This window comes from Megalops cyprinoides, chromosome 14, assembly GCF_013368585.1.
Source record: "Megalops cyprinoides isolate fMegCyp1 chromosome 14, fMegCyp1.pri, whole genome shotgun sequence".
Lineage (NCBI taxonomy): Eukaryota > Metazoa > Chordata > Actinopteri > Elopiformes > Megalopidae > Megalops > Megalops cyprinoides.
This window is the reverse complement of record NC_050596.1, coordinates 23,198,597-23,215,452: the sequence shown is the minus strand read 5'-3', so window position 1 is coordinate 23,215,452 and position 16,856 is coordinate 23,198,597. Positions and strand designations below refer to the sequence as shown.

Here is a 16,856-nt window from a genome sequence, read left to right as displayed (position 1 = left end):
TACCAGGTTTTCCATCTGATTTCTCTGTTTCCACCTAATTTGAACAGGAGAAATCTTTAAAACTGTCAATGACCAGAGCTGTCACCTAACGCACACCAAGAGAGATGATGTGGAGAAGAACCACACGCGACAGAAAGTGCTCTGTAGTACCTGTTTTCCATGGAAATGTCTTTCAAACGAAAGAAAACGGGATCTTCAATTAGATCACTTTTAAGAAAAGGAGGAAAGAACAGGATCAACAGGACCTTACCAAGCAAATAACACTACCTTACAGTTTCTGGTTGTACAGCCATTCCTAGATCACAGACACAGAATCCATAGTCATTATTCAGGGAACAGGGTATAGCATTAAACTAAAACATAATAAATATCCTTTAAAAAGAGAGCTACTGTTTATTGAGATGGATTGTGGAGGTGAAGAGGCATGTCCTTCTACTGGAATTCTGTCATTTTTCAGGCTAGGTGATTTTTGGGGGGTGGGGGCAACTACACATAATCAGAAATGCTTATTTTGAAGGTCTGCCCTTCATAGATATGGCACTACAGCAATCTCCATGTTTTTTTTTTTTAATTTCTCATTACCCTGAACGCATGTTGTCCCTACAAGTTCCTATTTATTCACCACTGATGGATTTTTTTTGTCTGTTTTTTTGAATGAATCTTCTAGTATTTTTTTTTTTTTGTCAACATAAAGTGCAACAGTGCTGAGTTTTCTCCAATGTTCGAAGCTCTCCCAGTTTCCGCTCGATGTCCTTTTGATAAGTGGCGGACAGCCTCTGCTGGGAAAAGAAGAAGAAGAAGAAAAAAAAAAAAAAGCCGTGATGGTACTTGACGCGGCCGTGTGAAGTCCGGCCTGCGGCCTGAGACTCCCTGCTCGGCAGAGTCAGTCGTCCTCTTGCTTTCATTCATACAGTGTGGACTTCAGGGGCTTGACCAGTCCCTCCTCGTACACCTTCAGGATCGCTTCACAGACGAACCTGTACTGGCTCTGGAAAACGGAACCACATGGAAAACGGCGAGGCGTGAGCGCTTAATTGAGAGACACCTGTGAATTAGGATGCAGGGGGGCGGCCAGGCATGAATAAACGATCAGGACCCGCCGCAGTAATGCGGTGGTTGTGTATGCTGTAACATGGTGGAAAACGAATGCTGGAGGCTTTCGTTTCAGCTAAATTTACACTGGATCTTATCCTTGCATATTAAAAGCAACTAAGAACGGCATGATGTCAACTTTTGGTAGCCTAAATCTGAGGCAAAATAGTATCAATACAGAGATACTTGAAATCTACATAATGAAAACGATGAACTTTTTGCAGCACGATGGAAAGAACAAAAGCTTCATTTTACATGCTCAATGTACAAACAGAGCAAAGATGAGCACATAACAAAAGCTCTTCTCTGAGGAAGCGCTGTAGGTGGAATTTTACACCCACCCACATCGGAAATGGAATTTTTTTTTCTTCATTTTTGTCACAGCACAAGGAGCATCACTTAAATTGATATTTTACAAAACAAATCAACAAATAAGCAAATAAAAAAAGAGTAACAGATTTTACAATAACCCTTCAGAATTATCTGGACAAGCTGCAAAATCCTACTCAGGGTTTGTATTACAATGATGTCAGCCTGAAATCTAGATTCACTTCACAAGCGATTCTGGGAAAAAACAAAGGTCATTGATGATATAGGCCTGGCAAAACAAGCCCAAATTGGTGGAGGAGGAGGGTGGAGGAGGATGAGGAGGAGGAAGAGTACTCACAGGAGTCTGAATCATCATGGCCCTCTGGTCTCTCATCGTCCTCACGATGTCTAATGGGTACACGGGCTGATTGCATTCAATCAAACACATCGCTGTTTCCATGGTGATGAGAACTCCAGTCCGGCCAATCCCGGCGCTAGGAGACACAGGGGGGAGAGAGAGGACGCAGGCTGTGATTCCGCTGATCGCCCGAGCCCTGCTCGGAATACAAGAGTCCTTGTGCCCGCCGCAGCCAGGGGTGGGGGGGGGGGTCGGCAAACAGAACAGGAGGGGGGCCATTCACGAGGCTTATCATGAAAGAGCGCAGGAAAATAACATGGGTGGCAACAACAATGCAACTCATCATTTCAGCACTTCACCCCGGAGCTGCTGGCAGCCTTAGATCTGGAAAAAAAACCTGCCTTCCTCCCTGCTTCTCTCTGCTATGTGTGCACAAGTTGTGTGTTTTTTTTTTTTTTTTTAAAGAAACCCGATATCGAAGAACGCCGGTGCTTCGATAAATCTTGGCACAGCGCAGTCGAACGCTGCAGCTAGATAAAGTCTGATCTTAAACAGCTTGGGCGTTTACGGCAGGTCATCTCAGGTCACGTCTGACTCATGGGCAAGCAGTTTTATGTTCTTTAAAAAAAAAAAAAAAAAAAAGAAAAAGACTTTACATCACAACTTGCATAAACACTCGTTAAACAAACAGGATATACACAGGCCTCACCAGCCGTGCGTTTTTTTTTTCCCCCAGCCTCGACCTTAAAGAGCCTTTCCGACACGCAAAACCTTAAAGAGCAACGGCACGCAAGCATTCAACCGTGCAACTCAATCACACATCTCCAATGGTGTTTCCCTTGCAACAGCGACCAAAGATAGCGCTTTCCCCTCTGTAATAATGAACCAGCGCAGACTGCGGTGGCACTTCGCTGTAGCCTAAAAACCCCAGCGGTTAGACTGTGAACCCAAATCCCAGAGATGTTTCCTCTCTTTAAATAGCAGACACTCCCTTCCTTCAGCGCCGGCCAAGTATGTAGTGGCCATTATATATTTATGCACAATAGATGGATGTGTTTAGAGTGTGTCCAATCCTGCCCATCCTTGGCAAAGTTTAGGCTATTAAATGCAATTCTGTACATCTTGTCAATCGGACATGTTGTTTAGACTGGGGAAAGACACGATTTTGTATAAAAAGGGTTAATGAATAACTGTGAAGGGAGTTTTTTTTTTTTAAAACACAATACCCCCATCCAGATCTACACAGATTGTGGAATAACAATTAACCTAGCTCGCACAATTTCCAAACGTTAAGCCTCGCTCATGGCCCTGCTAAGCCCTGAAAAAGACAGTGGAAAATGTTGGCAGGCCATTAAGCCCCATTTCCTGTGAGTTCCAGGCTTGATAGTGGAAAAGGGGTTACACAGTGGATAGCGGTAGATTGTAAGCGGTAGATGGAGACAGAAGATAGCAATCAGTAATGACCATGCTGTATGTGCTAAAGGAGTAGTTTCAGTAACGTGGAACAGCATATTTCAGAAAAACAGACATTAATAATGATATAAATTAATATATTCCATTGAAGCTGCCACATGAAACTTTTCAGTCACCTGGAGACAGACTGGAACCCAAGATGCAGAGAGATGCACATTAAATTAAAATCAATTATATACGGGGTATCCAGAAGTACATCTTCCTACAGAAGGCACACTTGCACACCTCCACAGACCCCCACAAGAAAAAAGCCCGCCCAGGCCTACCTGCAGTGGACCACCACCGGCTCATCCTTGCCAGCCCTCTTGCTGCGCACCAGGCTGACAAAGTCCAGGAAGTCTGTGGAGTCGTCAGGCACGCCATGGTCTGGCCAGGCCAGGTACTGGATCTGGGTTAGCTGCCGACTCTCGCTGCTCTGTGGAGACAACCCACCGAGAGTCAGTGCGCGTTGCCATGGAAACACACACCAAGCACCACAGTCATAGTTACACTCGTAAATTGGCAGCTATAGTGTCCTATGCTATTGTACAAGAGAATCACCATGACAACCCTGAACTCAACCACGGCAACACACACAGTCAGGCCCCTGCTCCACATTAACAGTCTCTATGGCAACTTGGTCAGCCCACTGCTCCAAAGTAGTTCAGTCAATTGTCATGGTAGCACAGTCAGTGCATGCACACCGTAAAAGAATGTCATAAAGATGGCACATATAGTCCACACACTTCACCATGGTGACACTTAGCACAGCCAGATTATGTGTGTACACCCTGTCAGTAAAAATGATTTATATATCAAAATGAAATCCAATGAAAAAATGAAATCACCTCCAGGTTGGTGAGTGTCATGTCTCTGACCAGGAATGCAGAGTTCCCTTCTTCAGACAGACAGGTAACCTGGAAGTTGCCATAGGTGGCACTGCCAGAGGGGTTCGGCCAGTACTGATGACATTTTACCTGGGTGACAGACAATACACAAATTAGCCACTGATCAAAGAATGCACATTTTTAAAGAGAATCCAGTCCTTCAGCAGCAGAGGGCAATTCCATTGAATAATTTGGTCTTCACTATACAACTGAATGGCAAAAATGAAAGCAAGAATGGGCTTTACAAAATGTTCCTGCTACAGAGCTTTAAAGAACTCCTCTTACAACAGCATCTGACACTGCTACATTTACATTTATTTATTTGGCAGACACTTTTATCCAAAACGTCTTACAAGTGAGGTAGAACACAACACAAGGAAAAAACCATGAGGAGTCACCAATATTAGAAGCGCTGCATGACCAGGCTCAATAGTTGGCAAGACAAGGTACAAGCTAGCTGGTAGAGATAACAAGTGCGTTAAACCATTAGATTATTTATTTTTTTGTGGGCTTGGGGTGAACAGGGTGTGGCAAAGGCGTGACATACCCGGCCTCTCTCCACTTGGGTGGTGAGCATGACCACCATGGAGGAGCCCTGCTCCCAGGTCATCTGCCAGAAGTCAGGGCATGTGTTGGGCAGGGGCCCTTGGCAGGCGATGTAGCGGTTAATGAGACTGGAAGCTGGGATTTCCATCTAAGGAGCAGAAAACTAAGTAAGAAACATGCCGGTGTGTGTGTGTGTGTGTGTATGCAGTTGGGTGTTTGTATGTGTGTGTGCTTGTTTTCATCTTGAACTCCAGCAGCTAATGCTATAGGTCCCTGTGCAGGGAGTAGTGCTGAATATTTTATGAAAATAAGGAAAGAAAAAGAAAAAAAAAACCTGCTCACATTGATGTAATTTGCATTGATGTAGTCGTCCGCGCCCTTCAGAATAACCCGTGTTGCATCATCTATGTGCAGATAAGAAGAGATGGTGAGTTCACACCTCAGAACACTTTGCAATGGTACGACACGCATCTGAAAGCCAGCCGGCGGGGGGTATACTCACAAGGTGAGATGTCTCTGTATCGGTTTTTGGAAATGTTCTGAGGTAATTTGGCACATGACATAGTCATTCCAGGCCTTTTCCGATATAATTGCTAAAAAAAAAAAAGAGACAACAATATTATTTTTGTTTACTTGCAAACTAGCTCCTCTAAACATGAATTCCATTGCTCATCTGCCCCCACCCACACATCACACATTTCTGAGGCTTATTTTTAAGGTGAGCAGATTTGGGAAATTTTAGCTTGTAATCAAATTTATTTCCTAGGGGCATAAAACCAGATGCAGAGTGACAGTTTTACTCTCTTCTACACTGGGTGATGGATCTATTTACACAGCACACATTACATTGTTAATAATTAACCAATATGTTCATTCAGATAAGTTTACTTACTAGACACATAACCCTGCCAAAGGAATTGACAGAAAGGCTATGCTAAACATTGTAAAAGCTTATGAAACAAAGTCTCCAGAATTAGTTATAATTATAAAACTTAATTACTGAGCTATACTGAGCTAACTTCTGTCAATGCAATAACATTTTTTCCAAATTAAACAAGTGCATTTCAAAAGAACATTTAAATCCCTATGAAACTGAAACAAATTCTTTCATTTGTGGGGTATTATAAACTGAACTGAGTCGATGATGAAATCCTGAATAAAGAAAGGACGGTGCATTTGTAAGTGCTTGCATCTTTGCATTTAATGTGCATTACTTAATTACCCCATTTTTGCATATCCACCCTACCTTTGGTCCCTAGGCAGTTATGTGAGGAGTTACTGTACTGCATAATTTACTAATTTAATTTAGCACTGCTATAATTTAATCCCAGAACACCTTTATTAGATATAATTAGGGAGTCTGACTTTTCTGCAAACATATAAACTGCACATGTATAGTTTGGGTGAGGCCTTGTCAGCTCTTTTTTTTTTTTGTACCTTCTCTAAACCACAGCCTCTCTCTCACTAATAACATATCGGGGGAAGCAAACAGGAAACTGTTGAGGCTGTTTAAAACATAACAGGAAGTAATTGGACTTCAGTGAGCTATGACCTTATCCTTGCAAATGTGTAACGCGGAGGGCGCATTTCTGACTAGCGCACTGCATGGCCGACAGTCAGCTGATGAAATGGAAAGATATTTTAAATCATACCATTTAGAATGAAACAAACAGAATTTTTTTTTCCCTTGTAAAACTGAGACAATCACGCCCTCTTTTGTCTGCGGTATGAACAGGGCTTCAGTGGTGGAAGGGGCTGCACAGCCTTGTCTGAGTGCACCGAGAGCTCTGGTGATCTATGATGCTCAGAGGAGAGGGAGGGGAGCTCACGTCGAACTGGGCCAGCACAGCGCCGCTGCTGAGGCCCTCCTTTAGCTGCTGCATGGACTCCCTCCAGGCGTTCTCATCCAGCTGGGACGGGTCCAGGGGAGACTTCTCAGGGATGTACTGGAAGTCCGGCTCCGTCTCCAGCTTCTCCTCCACCACGTCATAGATGGCTGCAGATTGCAAAGAACAAAAGGGACGCTGGCTTCCTCAGACGGCGCGGGTCATCCCACAGCAGGAGAGGCAGAAGCACACACACGAACAGGGAGACTGTCTGCTTTTTTCCCCCACATGTATCAGTTTAGCGCAGGTTAGTGAGCAGATCCACTGATGTTTAAACGATGTGAATACGCTAATCTGATCATGCATGTACACTATCAGCCCGTGCAGATGACAAAAAGCTCCCCCACACGATCAGATCAGAACTGTCTGCCCGTTTACAAGCATCAGCTCAGAGCAGGAACTGCACGTCTACTGACTTCTGTGTTATCTGGATGGGCTCACACTGCACACGTGATCAGATTAGTGCATACAGATGACATGAATGTTACTTCCGATTCCTGTGAACAAGCAGCCTTCCTTCAGGCAAAAAACATTACAGACCAAGATACACACACACACACACACACACACACAAACACACAAACACACAAACACACACACACAAGCACATGCAAACACACACACACACACAAGCACATGCAAACACACACACACACACAAGCACATGCAAACACACACACACACAAGCACATGCAAACACACACACACACACACACACACACACACACACACACACACACACACACACACACACACTCGCAAACACACACGCGTGCACACACACAAACAAACACAACCACAGAACATGGCCGTCAGCGACACTGCTTAGGGGCTGTAGCTGTGAAAGGTGATCTCTGGGCCTTTAACGAAAGAGCGCAAGCATGAAATTCACATTTCTTCTAACCCGTTTGCAACTTGTCAGCTCACTGTAGCGAGGGCCAATTCGGTGAGTCGTACATTAAAACGATTGTAGCACACGGGTGAACGCAAGCTGCCCGTGCCCACTCCCACCCTCCCCACACATGTCCCCTTCGCCCTCCCCAGGAATGTCCCCTTCGCCCTCCCCAGGAATGTCCCCTTCGCCCTCCCCAGGAACGTTCCCTCACCGTTGGGTCGGACGAGCAGGATGAGCTCTCCGGAGTGGCTCTCGCAGCTGGCCTTGATGAACATGACCACCTGGTCGTGGGTGTGCTCCGAGATGTCCCGGCCGTTGATCAGCACGACCTGGTCGCCCTCGTTCAGGCGGGGCACGCACAGGTCAGCCTGGGGGCAGAGGCAGCGGGCGGAGCATGAGAGCCATTGACACTTCAGCAAAGCAGTCATATCTTTAATGTTAGCGCATTGTACTCAACACTGCATCACAGAAGCAATAACTGAAAATAAATAATCAGTGAAATAATTTAGCAAACTGATTACTCAAAGTAAAAGAAACAACTGCTTGAAGTCATTTAGCTTAAATATCACAAACTCTTGTGTGCCATAATTGACATTGATGCACACACACGCACACACACACGCGCACACACACGCGCACACACACGCGCACACACACACACACACACACACAGACACACACACAGACACACACACACACACACAGACACACACACACAGACACAGGCACAGACACAGACACACAAAAACAAAGACTATAATCTGTCAGTGTAACACAAAAACAAGTTCAAGACCCCTGCAGAAATCAGTCGTGTTTGCAGACTTCCTGCGGACCCAGGGTCAGTGATCTGAGAACATCCACATCGCATAACACACTGAGCGAAGATCAAAGATTAGTGAGGATCGCTAGAGCAGGAGGATGCTTTGCTCTCTGTGGGACAAGCTGTTCCAGGGCACTCAGACAAAATTTGTTGGGGGGGGGGGGGGGTGTTAGGGATCTTCAGTGAACCTAAAACATACCGACGTTCCAGGAGCCACCCGAGACACGATCACAGGCATCTTCTGATCTGAGCCGCCCTGAAGACAAGAGGGGGGGGGATGTTAACAGCTTTAAAAGCCCCCACCATCACACGTCACCGTGAGAAGAAGAGATGAAAACTGAAACCCCACCTTGACATTAAAGCCAAATCGTCCGTTTTCATCGGGCCTCATTTTGATCAAGACGAGATTGTCGTGAGGAACGACTCCATTCAGCTGCGGAGGGGTGAACGGAAACGCATTTAATACAAAGACTACGAGGAAGCTATTGCCACAAAACACATGCTTTTGATACCAAAATGAACAAAGTACTTAAAGCAACCTGAAAAGCTATTCCATTAGGCACACTTCAGTCTGGTGCTTGTGCATTTTGTTAAAATAATGAATATGAAAACCACTGCTACATTGCTGTGAGGTGACCCAAACCATTATGGAGAAGCAATAACTGCAAAATGCTGAAAAATGAAGTGTGCGTCAGTCTGCTAGAGCAGAATATTCTGCTGCTATATAAAGGGACTTTTGGCACTGTTTGGTTCCGAGGAAGATGTGATGCAAGTGCCGTATGGGGATAGCCTGTGCGGTGTGTGGAGAGCCTCACCATGGACTTGTCCGTGGCGGCCGGGACGTCGTACATCTCGTTGATGTGGTTGTCCAGCTCCTGCTGAGAATGGGACTGGATGATCTGGCTGTAGACGGTCTTCCGGGACTGCTTGGGCGGCAACGCAGGGGGCTGGCCGTCAATGGTGGCCTCCGGCGACCTAAGCAGAAACACACAAACCCAGGGTCAGCACCACGCCTGAGGAGAGCAGCAGTTCCGGAAGGTTCCGTGTGAACCTGTAACTCACGAAGGACGCTGAGAAAATGGGACATTTTGGAAGCTGGACACATTGATAGGTTACGGGTTACACAAATTCCATTTTTAAATTAAGTAACCTGAAAAAAAGGAACACCTGCAGTCCTAAACATGTGAAGAGGCAGATACGCCAAGCTGGGCTTTGGAACTGAAAGGTTATAAGCCTGACTCCCAGCAGGGACCCTGTCATTGCACCCTTCAGCAAGACACTTCAGCTTCAAGTGCTTCAGTGACTCTCCAGCAGCACAAATGGATAATCTGTAGAAATGTACCCTACGCAAGTCTTCCTGGATTAGGGTCTCTGCAAGAGGAGAACATAAATGAATAATGAAATAAAATCCTCCGAGTCACATCCGAGTCAGACCATTTATGTGGGTGCGACTCCCCCGAGTGGAGCGGGGGGAAAAGCAGGCGTTCCCGCCCGGCGCGCCGCGTTTTGATTTCATGTTTTGGTGGGAGCTGCCTCTCCGCGCTCCCGCCGGACGGTTGCACGCGGTGTCCGCCCGCTGCTCGTCAGCCCCTGCCCCGCGGGGCTCCGCCACACTCTGCAGTCACTCCGCATCGCCGTTGTTTGGCCTCATCGTCCGCCTGCCGAGTGTCGCGGCGCGGGAGTGCCGACGGAGGTTAGCTCTGGTGACAAGTTCCACCAAAACAAACTCGACCCGCTACCGTGAGCCGGGCTATGAGCCTGAGACTCCGCGGCAGCAAGGAAGCATTCAGTGGGGACACAGAGAGAGAGAAACACAGAAACAGAGAAGCATGGGGATACAGAGAGATGGTGGTATGGACAGAGGCACAGGGAGACATACCGGACAAAACAGAGAACACAGACATAAATACAGGGCAGTACAGAGAGAAGCACAGAGACATACAGGGAGAAAAGAAGCACAGGGATACATGTAACTGTAGTACAAAGAGAAGCACAGAGATTTATAAGGGGACAATACAACCTTGTTTCATGTTCGGTAAACCCGCAGAAATGAAATAAAAACCCTGCTTCTCTTTCATCGTGCAGTGATTGTAATTATTTTACCCTATGGCATAAAAGTCTGGTTCAAAAATCTACCCATCCTGCTCAAATCCCAAATTCTTCGTTTGATTAAAAATGCTGGAAAAAAAATCACAGGCATGAAAAGCCTACTTTCTATGCAGGAGCCTTCCCAACAGTCTGTTGTTAAACTACCCTAGAAAATGATCTCATATGTTTTAAACTGAGAATGGCAGCTTCTGCCAGGAGGAAGGCATCAGAATCCCTAAATGCAGACTGAAGAGCTACAAGCACATGTTCGCTCCTACATCAATCAAATTGCTCAAAGCTAATGCAAGAGCCACACCAAAGTTATAATGAAATGTACTGAGAATGTGAAAAAAAGATTTAACATCTTTTGTTTATACTTAGCACATCACTGACGTGTGCACTTCGATTTTAGCCCTTTTACACCTCTTAAGCTAAACCCACACCTTTGTACACTGTACACTTATACAGTATATTGTGGTTTGTCTACTTATTGTTTGTCGTGCATGTCCAATGTTTAATGATATCTACACATCAGCACTTGACTCGACTGTCCACTATAAAGTTCACCCTGGGGGCAATAAAGTCTCTCATTGTATCTTGCATACGGAGTTAAATACAGACATGTGAGGCACCGGGACACAGATGCAGATATACAGTGACTGAGGGAACGCCAGCCCAGAACACTGAACGATTTTCCTCTATTGCTTCAGCCAGACCCCAGAGCTGTCCTTCTCTGTGGGAAGCAACTTCTACACACAGAATGTGCAACGGCGGCTGTATAATACCAGCAGGATTGTGTGGGCCTCGACACCTTGCTCGTGTCAGAATTTAGACATTTCCCTTGTGTGACAACTCAATCCACAGGAGAACCGGACTGATGCATCCATGCATGTGGGAGGGACTCAGGAGAGCACGCTCTCGCTCTCCCTCCCTCCTTCCCTCTCTTCAGGGCTATGCGAGTACAGTGCAGAAACCGCTTCTCTTTCAGGAACCGCCGGTCAAGAGGAATCTGCTGCTTATAATTATCAAAACCATCATGGAATCCCATACAAAATGCGCACCTCATGGGAATGACTCACTTTAAAATACGCATTTCACGTTGGACAGGCGATTCCCGCGAGACGAGCGCACTATGCCACCGTGGTGCCTCGCTCTTAAGACGTCTGCACGGAGTGAGCAGCTGTTTGTCATCTGCTGGATTCGTGACACGGAGATGAGCGATTGGTCTGACAGGGTGGGGGGGAAGTGAGTGTGCGCCGGGTTCTTGTCTCATGGTGCAGGCTTGACTCAGAAACCCCTGGGATGGAGAGGGGGATCCAATCCCATCATCCCCCACGCACACACGCGCTTGCTGCTGTCAGGACGGAGACAGTCACTGTGATGTATTCTGCATGAACCGTGAACACACAACTAGGTCCTCTGTGAATAAGCACATGGCACCGCCCGAGCAGGCAGTGATTCTCTGGATCTGCGGAGTGTACCAATGAGCTCACGCATCAGCTGCAATCTCTTGTTTGCCACTATGGCATCCATCGCAGTCTGGGCACGACTCTGTCGTTTCACTGTTCTGATGTTCTGAGCTACCAAAGCTGCGAAGCATGCCCCTGTCCCCGTTAGATTCAATTCTCTTCACGAGCTCCAGAAAGCAGTCTCTTCCACTGCTAAACCAGTCCTCTGTTTGGGTTACAAACTCTCCAGCCTTCTCACAGTGTCAAATCATTAGCCTGTGTCCCAGACTTTGTCTCTCTATGTTAAACCATTGCTCTGTACTACTCTCCATGTTAAATCATTCTTCCTGGCTCAACTCTGAACCTGGTCTCTCAGCAATAAATCATTACTCCGAATTTCATTCAGAACCTGGTCCCACAGTAATAAATCATTACTGCGAGCTCTGTTCAGAACTTAGTGTCTCAGTGTTAAATCATTACCAGGGTTCCCCTCATCACTGTGTAGGGTGGGCTGACATTCCTGGACAACAGACCTCCTCGTCTGGCCAACAGGATAGAAAATATGCATCTTTAATGAGTCACATAAGCTGTGCTAATGCTCCTCATCACACTGGACAGTACAGTCTAAATGTGCTCTGCATGCTCCCCACAGAATGTGCTAGTTGCCTTGAGTGTGTAGAGTGCTGGTCCGGGATAAACTTCCCCTGTATGAATCCATAACTTGACCATTATAAGGTATAAGACAAAACAGATCCCGGACCAGCGAGGCTCACTGAATTTCTTGAACATGAGTCACATCATCATGAATGCTGTGATGCTAAAATAAAACTCAATCCAAATCATCAGTCCAATGAACATCATTATAAAAACCTACTGAACATAACTAATGGTGATACATGGAGAGTAAAACAAAAGCAAACACTATTGAATTGCTAGCGAATTTCAATAGACAGGTCATGTGGGGACGTCTTAATAGCAAAATTTAACAGTTAACAAAAAATGTATGAAATGCACTTATTCTGAGCTCTGCTCAGAACTTGGTCTGTCAGAGTTAAATCAGTGCACACACACACACACACACACTCTTTCATTCTCTCTCAGCTGTTCCACTCCCCACACAGAGTCAGGAGGCAGCCGCTGTCACATAATCAATATAACCAGCTGGAGCCCAGACCCAACACACATAAACACATAAGGCCCGGCCCCCTAGAAAATTCAAACCCAACAACACTGCATTTAATTCCCTCAACTTCAAATGCATGCACCTCACAGCCCCTGCACACATCAAGAGGGAAGAGGGGAGAGTTGTTTTCTTGTTGTGAGATAAAGAATTTAATGGCGCATCCCACTGTAGCATATTAGCATAACAAGCTGTGAGCATTAACCATTGTGCCCACAGCCCAGACTCCAGCTCTTTATGTTTGCCCAGCCAAGTTCGAGCCTCATTATGAATGCTTAGATGACAGCCATGAAAGCAGCCTGTTTTGTAGTCTGGAGGCAGAGCTTGATGCTACAGCCCGAGGGCCATTTACATAATAAAAACAAACGGTTCGAAAACATTGATAAAATAAACATCAGCGTTAAGGGGGGGGGAAGAAACCTTAAATGTTGTGTGCATGGCAGTGCACCGATATTAGACATCGGCAAGAATGTACCGTAGCCCCCTCAGACAGGGGGAAAACATTAGCGACGCGCTATCGGTTATGCAGTTCACTCTGTTTTTAGTGCATTCTCCAGCCTCACACTAGGGTTGAATTTATCGGACTTAATTATAAACAGGAAATTCTTTGGGCTGCTTAAGTCGGGGGGCAAAAGGGAGGGGTCCCATTGAACCAGAACGGTGTCCTGCATGACCATGTAACAGTCGGACTCATTAGGGCATTGCAACACTCAGCCATGCAAATTCAAGCAAGAGACTACTTAAGAGTGGAGATAATTGGGCTTAAGTATACGCCAGTCCAATTCAATGGGAGGACAAAAAGATTCAACATGTTTTCATGACCATTAAAACTGATGAATGTGCTTCTTTTAATGAGCACTGTACACACGTTTTACAGGGTTTTATTTGAAGGGTTTAATTTGAGACTGTTATACAGCCTTTGAGGTTTTGCAGGGTGGGAGTCTACTCCCCTTTATGACTTGCGGTTGAAGGAAAAAAAAAGTCTTTCAATTTAAAATGCAAAAATACAGAATAAGGAAAATTGCTCCATTGCACAGTCAACACACAACAGACAGACTTGGGAAAACCTTTTTTCCAAACGCAAACAACGCAAGTCTGCCTTCTGTCTGAGAGCTCGGCGTACTGGAGAGCTCCGCCCGAAGCCATGTAACCGCAGCTCAAAGATGGCCACCCCAACGGATCGCAATTCGAGCTGGAGAAAGAAAATGGGCGCGTCAGGCGACCCTCCTCAAAGGGCAGCAGGACCTGCAGGGCACAGTGCGCCTGCTCTTTACACTCCCACGCACGCATTCCCAGCACAGCCCTGCTGTGTGAGGACCACCTGACACACCCCGGGACTCGGCCGTAAACATGGCCGACTTCTGCTGGCTTCTGCTCCTTTCTGTCAGTGGGCAGAAAGGAACATGGCGGCCTGCTGGCTTGGATAGCCCATGTTGTAAGCGAGGGGAAAAAAAAGCCGCTCAGCCAACATAACGGGGCCGAAAGGATACGGAAACCCAAGAGACACAACACGGGTAGCAACACGTCTCTGAGACTGAGAGATGCCTCACAGCCTGAGTATTGTTGCTAAGCTGAACAAATGTTTTCACATCGCAGCAGTACCATGTGCCTGGCAGACACACTTATCCACTGTGACTGATACAGCTTACGTTTTCATAGTATCAATTTATACAGCTGGATATTTACTGAAGTGGCTGAGGTTAAGTGCCTTGCTCAAAGGGTGCAACAGCAGAACTCATACCTGGGAATCAACGCTGGAACCTCCTTGTTTCAAGCCTGTGTCTTTAAACCCCACACTCTCTTGCCCTAACATTTGACCTGTCACCTCAGGTCTCACGGGATTAATTAATGTGTCTCTTGTGTACACAATGTACAGTTACAGCAGCAGTAGAGCACTACAGGTACTTACCAGCCCTGATAACCAATGCAGGATCAGCTCAACGCTGATGCGAGTTAAAACTCACCCAAACTCACCCAGGGTCAGTGCCTCAGAGCAGAGCCTGTCCCTGTATGAGAACAGGAGTCAGAGAGAGAGGCATACTTACGGGGAGGAGTCCAGGCTGATGCTGTTGGCCTGGGTGGAGGAGGCCGATTTGTGGTTGGCGAAGGCCTGCCCAGGTGACGTGTGGATCACATGGTCCACAAGGTGTCCTACGGAAGACGGTCGCAGGCGGGTCCCCTCTTGTGCAAACATGGAGTTCCTGCTAAGGTTGGGGGCGTGGAAGGGGGGCGAAAGGAGAGTAGGGTGGGTGGGTATGGTGGGATTAGAGGCGGCTTTTCTGTCAACACTTGTATCATTCACTGAGAGTATGGCTATGGGTGGCCTGCTGGGGCATCTTAGCTGGGGAGTGTGACCTATGAACACCTACATGTGTGTATTTGTGTATGTGTGCGCGCGCGCGTCTGAGGTCCCTCACTACACCGTATTCGTCAATGGCAGCTGGGGCTGCCTGCGCTCGGCTCACTGCGGCTGCCTTCCTGACCTGGTTTCTCTCCCCCTCCCTCTGAGCTGCAGGGCGCACTGCTGCTGCTGCTGTCTCTCCTCATCTTGTCCCACTCCTCTGAGTGTCCCCCCCCCCGGGGTCAGGGGCACGACTCTGCCTGTGCTCCCCGTGCCCTCTGGCTGCCCCCGGCCCGCCTCCTGCCTCTCCCCTCTCCACCTCCCGCACACACGCGGCCTCTCGGTGGGACTCGGTCGCACCTTCTGCCCCCCCTCTCTCTGTACTCACTGGTTGGGGGTGCCGGGCGGGGAGCGCGTGGGCAGACTCTGGGTCTCCAGGCGCTCGTCCGACAGGGAATTCCTGCTCACGGTTTCCCAGTCCATCCCGCTCATCAGCTTCCGGGCCAGGGGCTTGCTGGGAGACCTGCAGGGACAGCCAGGGTCAGTCTGTCACATGAGGTGCGCATGGACCCCACCTGAGTAAAGTGGCAGCAAGTGGAAAGCGATGGCAGGGCAGCTGAGACACAAGGATGGCTGACTGCTGACCTCTTGCAGCAGGAGCTCACCTGTCCCGCCAGTGACAATCGGTGAGGGACCCTTCAAGGACCCCTCGAAGGAAGGATCAGCCCGGCACAACACATGAACTGATGTTACAGCTGAGCCTTTGGATTTTAAAATGATGTGTGGCTGCAGTTTACGGAAAGAGACCACTACTGGTCTCTTGTTGCTTGATGAGGATGGTCTGATCGCTCAGTTGCCTTGTGAGCATTTATAGACTGTGTAAATGGACTTTGTCACCATCTTGATACTGAGCAGAGACAGAACAGCCATTGCATGCTGCTGGTCTCAAACTAAAGTGAAGAACTCTGCCTCTGAGCTGATCTTGGTCGTGAACACAGCGCACACTCTGACCACCACAGGTCCTCCTCCAGGTTCACATTCTGACAAACCCATGTAAATATTGTCTCAGGTCGTTAAGAGGCAGCCAAAACGTTAATCATTCTACGGAGATCAGAAGCGACGGGCACAGCCCTGGTTAAGCCCTCCGTGTTCCATTTTTCCAAATCGAGGATGCAGGAGAAGGTCTTATAAATCATTAAAATAATAAAGTGCTACACAAGTTAGAAATAGCACAACAAGGGGACGCTCACCCCAGCAGAACCTTCCACGCAGAGATGTTTCCATGAGAACCGGGCCTTCGACGGCAGCCCTTTTAACTGTGACTGACTGCGCGCAGTTGCGCCTATACGATCCAGGTCCTTCTGCAAATCACGCAAAGGTCAACACACCGGGCATCCTGAGCATAAACATCGCTGTGCCGAACAGTCATGATACACTGGCATGTAAAAACACTTCAAAGCCCCATGGGACACGAGGGAAAAAAGCTCAAATATCTTCCACCATCTGAAACGGAAGCCATTAAAAATTAAAGACAGTAAAAACAGAACTGCTGTG

At 47.2% G+C, this 16,856-nt stretch overlaps 1 protein-coding gene across 2 annotated transcripts in view; it reads right to left on the bottom strand.

The window, feature by feature from the left end:
• Positions 1 to 708: 708 nt before the first annotated feature.
• The window catches only part of ptpn4a (protein tyrosine phosphatase non-receptor type 4a), a 55,332-nt gene continuing 39,184 nt past the window's right edge, over positions 709 to 16,856 (bottom strand). The window contains exons 14-27 of one of the 2 annotated variants that reach the window (XM_036545286.1): positions 15,691 to 15,825; positions 15,007 to 15,165; positions 9,061 to 9,220; positions 8,595 to 8,678; positions 8,445 to 8,501; positions 7,637 to 7,793; positions 6,474 to 6,640; positions 5,147 to 5,237; positions 4,987 to 5,048; positions 4,646 to 4,792; positions 4,060 to 4,188; positions 3,499 to 3,647; positions 1,760 to 1,895; positions 709 to 988 (exon numbers count right to left, since the gene is read on the bottom strand). In XM_036545286.1, coding sequence (XP_036401179.1) covers positions 902 to 988; positions 1,760 to 1,895; positions 3,499 to 3,647; positions 4,060 to 4,188; positions 4,646 to 4,792; positions 4,987 to 5,048; positions 5,147 to 5,237; positions 6,474 to 6,640; positions 7,637 to 7,793; positions 8,445 to 8,501; positions 8,595 to 8,678; positions 9,061 to 9,220; positions 15,007 to 15,165; positions 15,691 to 15,825 — 1,720 coding nt within the window. In that variant the 3' untranslated portion in view covers positions 709 to 901. The remainder of the gene's footprint in view (positions 989 to 1,759; positions 1,896 to 3,498; positions 3,648 to 4,059; positions 4,189 to 4,645; positions 4,793 to 4,986; positions 5,049 to 5,146; positions 5,238 to 6,473; positions 6,641 to 7,636; positions 7,794 to 8,444; positions 8,502 to 8,594; positions 8,679 to 9,060; positions 9,221 to 15,006; positions 15,166 to 15,690; positions 15,826 to 16,856) is intronic. The other variant, XM_036545287.1, reaches the window with a different exon arrangement.